The sequence below is a fragment of the Hyaena hyaena genome, unplaced genomic scaffold, assembly GCF_003009895.1.
Source record: "Hyaena hyaena isolate Hyena2069 unplaced genomic scaffold, ASM300989v1 scaffold_612, whole genome shotgun sequence".
Classification (NCBI taxonomy): domain Eukaryota; kingdom Metazoa; phylum Chordata; class Mammalia; order Carnivora; family Hyaenidae; genus Hyaena; species Hyaena hyaena.
In genome coordinates, this window is record NW_024081246.1 from 921,604 (window position 1) to 927,296 (window position 5,693).

General features: G+C 58.8%; 1 protein-coding gene across 4 annotated transcripts in view; it reads left to right on the forward strand.

Moving 5' to 3' along the window:
- The window catches only part of COLEC11 (collectin subfamily member 11), a 30,732-nt gene extending 25,965 nt beyond the window's left edge, over positions 1–4,767 (forward strand). For all 4 annotated transcript variants that reach the window (XM_039257359.1, XM_039257358.1, XM_039257357.1 and 1 more), the window contains 3 exons: positions 2,413–2,466; positions 3,882–3,977; positions 4,345–4,767. In XM_039257359.1, the coding sequence (XP_039113290.1) occupies positions 2,413–2,466; positions 3,882–3,977; positions 4,345–4,736 (542 nt within the window). In that variant the 3' untranslated portion in view covers positions 4,737–4,767. The remainder of the gene's footprint in view (positions 1–2,412; positions 2,467–3,881; positions 3,978–4,344) is intronic.
- Positions 4,768–5,693: the final 926 nt, after the last annotated feature.

Below are 5,693 nucleotides of genomic sequence, written 5' to 3' on the forward strand. Positions count from 1 at the left end.
TGGGGCTGGTGTGCTCACACGGGGCACGGGGGGGATGGGGCTGGTGTGCTCACACGGGGCACAGGGGGGGATGGGGCTGGTGTGCTCACACGGGGCACGGGGGGGGATGGGGCTGGTGTGCTCACACGGGGCACGGGTGGGGTGGGGTTGGTGTGCTCGTCAGGACGCTCACTATCACTTCTGTAACCACTTAATGAGACGCTGGAGCCCCTCTTGAGGAATGGAAGGCCGCTGCCCTGAAACGCTGTCTGTCCACCCCCACCCTGGTGACGTTCTGAAACTCTGGGGTGGCTCTGGGTGCGAACGCGGCCCAGGGAGGCAGGGCTCTAGTGACAAGATGCCCGCACTTGTCTGGGTCCATTTCTAGACCTCATCTGACCCCACGGCCCCCAGGGGACAGCAGGTCAGGAAGCAGGGCGGGCAGGCACGGCTGTGGCGCTGAGCCACACGGCCCCTCTGCCGCCCTCTCGGCCCAGTCGCCGTGCTGGAGCCCCCGCGCCCCGCGCTGTCAGTGGGCCATCCTGCGGAGTCTCCCACGTACCCCACGAGGGGTGAGGCCCCGGCGGGGGACGCCCAGGGCTCGGCAGCGCTGCTGAGGGTGGGCGGCAGGGAGGGGCCCGTGTGGTCCGCCCCACGCTGGGCCGGGTTCTTCTGCCCCATTCACCTGCCTCGGAGGCTGGGCCGTGAGAGGCCCGGGTGCTTGTTCCGATGGGCGGGCATGCACCTCCCCCTGCCCCAGCCCCTCCCTGGCAGGAAGGGGTCCCCGGCCAGGAGTGTGGCGGACACTGGGCCAGCTCGGCGTCTCCTGGCAAGCCTGTGGGGAGCACCTGCCCGGGACGGCCCACTCCTGAAAGAGCTCGTAGACATGCGTGGCATAAAGAGGGACGTGTGTGCTTTATAAAGGCTTTGAAAATTGTGGAAAATATTCCTAACATAAAGTTTGCCACGTTAGCTATTTCCAGGCACACAAGTCAGCGGCATCACGTAGCTTTGTGATGTTCTACCACCTTCACCACAGTATTTTCATGGCCCCGGAGAGAAACCCTGTCATCACGAAGCAGGGTTCCCTGGTCCCTCCCTCAGCCGTGGTCACCTCTACTCCACTTAGTGTCCGTGACTTTATGTGTTCTAGGTAATTCATGTAAATGGAATCCCACCAGGCTTGTCATCTGTGTGTGACTTACATCACTGAGTGTAGTGTTCGAGGCCCATCTGTGCTGTAGCCAGGCCAGCACTCCCTTCCTTTGTAAGGTGACTCACCGCCAGACCACATTTTACTTATTCGCCAGCCTGTTGGCAGAGAGCTGGGCTGTTCCCGCCTGTTAGGTGCTGGGTAGGTGCCGTGTGGGGCGCCATGGGTATTGGCGTGCAAGTAGGGACGGGTGTGCCTCTCACCTATGACACGCGCTCTGGATGAATGTCCGGGTCTTACCGCGGGACGGCTGCCCAGCAAGTCCCTTGTCAGGCCGACCTGTCCGTCGTTTCTGAGCCTCGTCCTGGTGGAGTCACAGGGGTCGTTTGGACCGGCCTGGCGGGCTCTCTCCCTCCCACGCAGACGGAATATACTGAGACCGCGCAGGGGAGGAGGCACCTGTCCTTCACCAAAGCGCTGCGGGAATACTCATGCGCCCTTATACATTTGTTGTCTATTTAATTATTTTAATGGATGTAATTGTATTTTATTATTTTATCTTATTTTATTTTATCTTTTATTATTTTATTGTACTTTTATCATCTTATTTCATTATCTTATTTTATTATTTTATTTTATTTTTTAAGCTTTTTTTTTTTTTTTTTTTTAAGCTTATTCATCTTAGAGTAGCCAGGAAGCTTTGCGGGCATGGTGGCATCTAACCTTTTGTTTTATAAGCCAGGAGGAAGGTGGGAAGAATGGCGCATCCTGTCTCCAGGCGGCCTCACGCTAGGCCAGGTGGGGGCCCAGGTGCCCTCCGAGAGGGCTCAGGAAGGACTCTCCTCTCCATTTGGGTGAGACTGGCCCCAGTCCACCCCAGGGCCCACGGGACATGCTCTCTCCGAGCTTCCCTTCCGTCATGAGGGCGCAGGCAGGAGTCAGGTTCAGGTGTTACTGACTCAGGCAGTTAAAGTTCATGACATGAGACCTACACGTTGTTCTATGAGGCATCCGGGGTTTTCAGAGTCGATTTAAAGAAGGATCATCTGGTAATCTCTAAAATCTTGTGATAGGCTGTGTCCCATGTCACATCCAGAGAGCCCAAAGAATTAATAATCTATAGAATACAACTCTCTGTATTCAGAGCAAAAAGAGGGTCAAGGGGAAAGTCCTAGGACATCACACACGGAAGAAATAACATCGTTAACCTTGATCATTTTGAACTTGCACGACGTGTCCCAGCTCTACTTGGTGATTTTGACCTTGCTTTCCTTTTTCAGGTGAAAAAGGAGATTCTGGTGACATAGGGCCCCCTGGCCCTAACGGAGAACCAGGTATGGTATAGACGGTCCAAGGGTTTGTAAAAGTGTATTAAAAATTGCACTTTCTCCCAACTTTATTGAAAAATAACTGACATACCTCACTGATAAGGTTAAGGTGCACAGCACAGGGGTTTGATTTACAGATACCACAAAATGGCCACAACGGGTTCAGCTAACATCTGTCTTCTGCAGACACAATAGAAAGGAAAGAGAGAGGAAGGCAGGCAAACAAACGTATGCTTGTGGGGGAGCTCGGAGGACTAGGTCTCGGCCACAGAGCAGTGTTACTTTGTGTGTTGTATCTGTGGTGGGCATTTATCTTGGGGGGGTCTGCACCCCTTCCCCCAGCTCCCCTCCCCCACTACACACGTAAGCGAGGTCCTGCAGGATTTGTCTCTCTCTGCCTGACTCACTTCACGCAGCAATAATGCCTTCAGGTCCATCCACATTGTCACAACGTCGCAGGCTTTCCTCACTGTTTACGGCTTAGCCCACTGTGTGCACAGGTCACAACCCATTAGCCCAGCCGTCCCCGATGGACACGTGGGTTGGTCAGCTGGCTCCTCTCTGTATCAAGTCTTGAAGTGCTTCCGTTTTTTGAAAATGCTTATTTATTTTGAGAGAGAGCGGGCCCGTGTGCACGAGCAGGGGAGGGGCAGAGAGAGAGGGAGAGACGGGATCCCACCAGACTCCCTCATTTCCTCAATGTCCTGGCTTCTCTGCGTCTGCACAGTTGCTGCCCCACAGTCTGAGCTGCTCCCGGAGGCCACTCTCCACCCACCTCCCCTGCACCTCCCCTCTTCCTTCCCAGAAAACAGAGCCCAATTTTAAAAGAGGTCGTCGGTTTTCAGGGTGCCTGGGTGGCTCAGTCGGTTATGCCTCTGACTTGGTTTTGGCTCAGATCATGGTCTCTCGGTATGTGAGTCGAGTCCTATATTGGGCTCCACACGGACAGCATGTTTCTCTGACCGCCCCCCACCCCCACCTTGTGCTCTTTTTTTTTCTTAATTTTTAACATTTATTTATTTTTGAGAGACAGAGACAGTGTGAGCAGGGAAGGGGCAGAGAGAGGGAGACAGGCTCTGAAACAGGCTCCAGGCTCTGAGCTGTCAGCACAGAGCCCGACAAAGGGCTCGAACCCACAAACCGTGAGATCATGACCTGAGCCGAAGTCGGTCCCTTAACTGACTGAGCCGCCCCTTGTGCTCTATCTTAATAAACTTTAAGATAAAAAAATAAAAGCAGTCAGGCTTGGTGCCATCCTGCCGAAGTCCCTGCGCCCCTCCCCTCGCCTTGGGGATGAACTGGGGAATCTGTAATTGGCCTTCAAGGCCCCTCCTGCTCGGCCTGCGAGTGGGCGTTTATGTGGGTGGGGGCTGCTACGGGCACGTGCCTGTCCCGTGTGCTAACGCCGGCCGTGCCCGCAGGCATCCCGTGCGAGTGCAGCCAGCTGAGAAAGGCCATCGGGGAGATGGATAACCAGGTCAGCCAGCTGACCGCGGAGCTGAAATTCATTAAAAATGGTACGTTGCCCGGGTTGCCGGGTCTCTCCCCGCGCAGCCCCAGCCCCCAGCTCGGGGGGGGGGGTACGGAGGGGCTTGCACGGCCCCGGCGTGTGCGCCCCGCACGTGTGTATGAGTGTGCGCACGGAGTGTGTTTACAGAAGGCGAGCGCTCACCCTGCGGCACTTCCCCCCCAGCTGTGGCCGGCGTGTGCGCCCCGCACGTGTGTATGAGTGTGCGCACGGAGTGTGTTACGGAAGGCGCGCGCTCACCCTGCGGCACTTCCCCCCCAGCTGTGGCCGGCGTGTGCGCCCCGCACGTGTGTATGAGTGTGCGCACGGGGTGTGTTACGGAAGGCGCGCGCTCACCCTGCGGCACTTCCCCCCAGCTGTGGCCGGCGTGCGCGAGACCGACAGCAAGGTGTACCTGCTGGTGAAGGAGGAGAGGCGCCACGCGGACGCGCAGCTGTGGTGCCAGGGCCGCGGGGGCGCGCTGGCCATGCCCAAGGACGAGGCGGCCAACGCGCTGCTGGCCGCCTACATCGCGCAGGCCGGCCTGGCCCGCGTCTTCATCGGCATCAACGACCTGGAGAGGGAGGGCTCGTTCGTGTACCAGGACCGCTCGCCCATGCAGACCTTCGCCAAGTGGCGCAGCGGCGAGCCCAACAACGCGTACGACGAGGAGGACTGCGTGGAGATGGTGGCCTCGGGCGGCTGGAACGACGTGGCCTGCCACGTCACCATGCACTTCCTGTGCGAGTTCGACAAGGAGCACGTGTAGCGCGGGCCGCGCGGCGGGGCCCCGGGGCGTGGGGGGCCCCTGAGCCGCAGGCGAGCGCGGAGGCGGCCGACGGGCTTGTCTCTCCGCGGGGCCGCGTCGCGGGCACCGTAGCCGAATCTCACTGCGGGGCCTTTCTCAGAATCGCCCTCGCCTTTGTCCAGACCATAAAATAAATCTTTAACCATGATCATCGTTAAGCACCGACGGTAGCGGGCTCCTAAACTACTGTCTTCCTTTTAATTTCTGTGTGTAAAAGAACCCCCCCCCCCCCCAACTCCCGCCAATACTTCTGGAAACGACGAGGCCTGTGCTCCTCCTCACTGCCCCCCCCAGCGGGGACAGTCCTGCCTGCCGCGAGCGCAGGTTTCGGGCAAAGGAAAGCTTCCGACCTCCCAGGGGAGCGCGGGGTGTGGCCGCGTTGCCCCGACCTCTCCAGTCGCTGCAGGCGTTACTGCCGAACGTACCCCAAACCCAGTGTCTTGTGGAAACAGACGTACGCGGCCCACGCTTCCCGTGGGTGAGGACTTTTCTTGGGGTTTCCCAGGCCCTCTCCATCGGGAGCCACAGCCAGTGTGCCTTGGGCAGGATCCCGCTCCTGCGCCCCTGGGCCCCTCTGCCGGGCAGCCCTCAACACGGCGGCGGGCCGCCCCAGGGCCGCGAGGACCGGCCAGCGCCCCACAGTCGCGCCCTTTGTGACCTGGTCTGGGACGCAAGCGGCGTCCCATCACTGAATTCTCTTCAGAGAAGCGAGCCCCCAGCTCCCGTCCAGCTCGGGGAGGCGACCTCACAGGGTGGGGGGGCCAGGACCCCCGGAGCCAGCCTTCCGGAGCCGTCTGCCGCGGTCACCTCTGGCTCTTTTCCGCCCCGCGCGTCAGAATCCCTGGTGAAACATAAGCGTCTCCCTGTTTCAAGTAAGACAGCACATAAGCACCTACGGAAGACCCGGTGGTGGCCGTG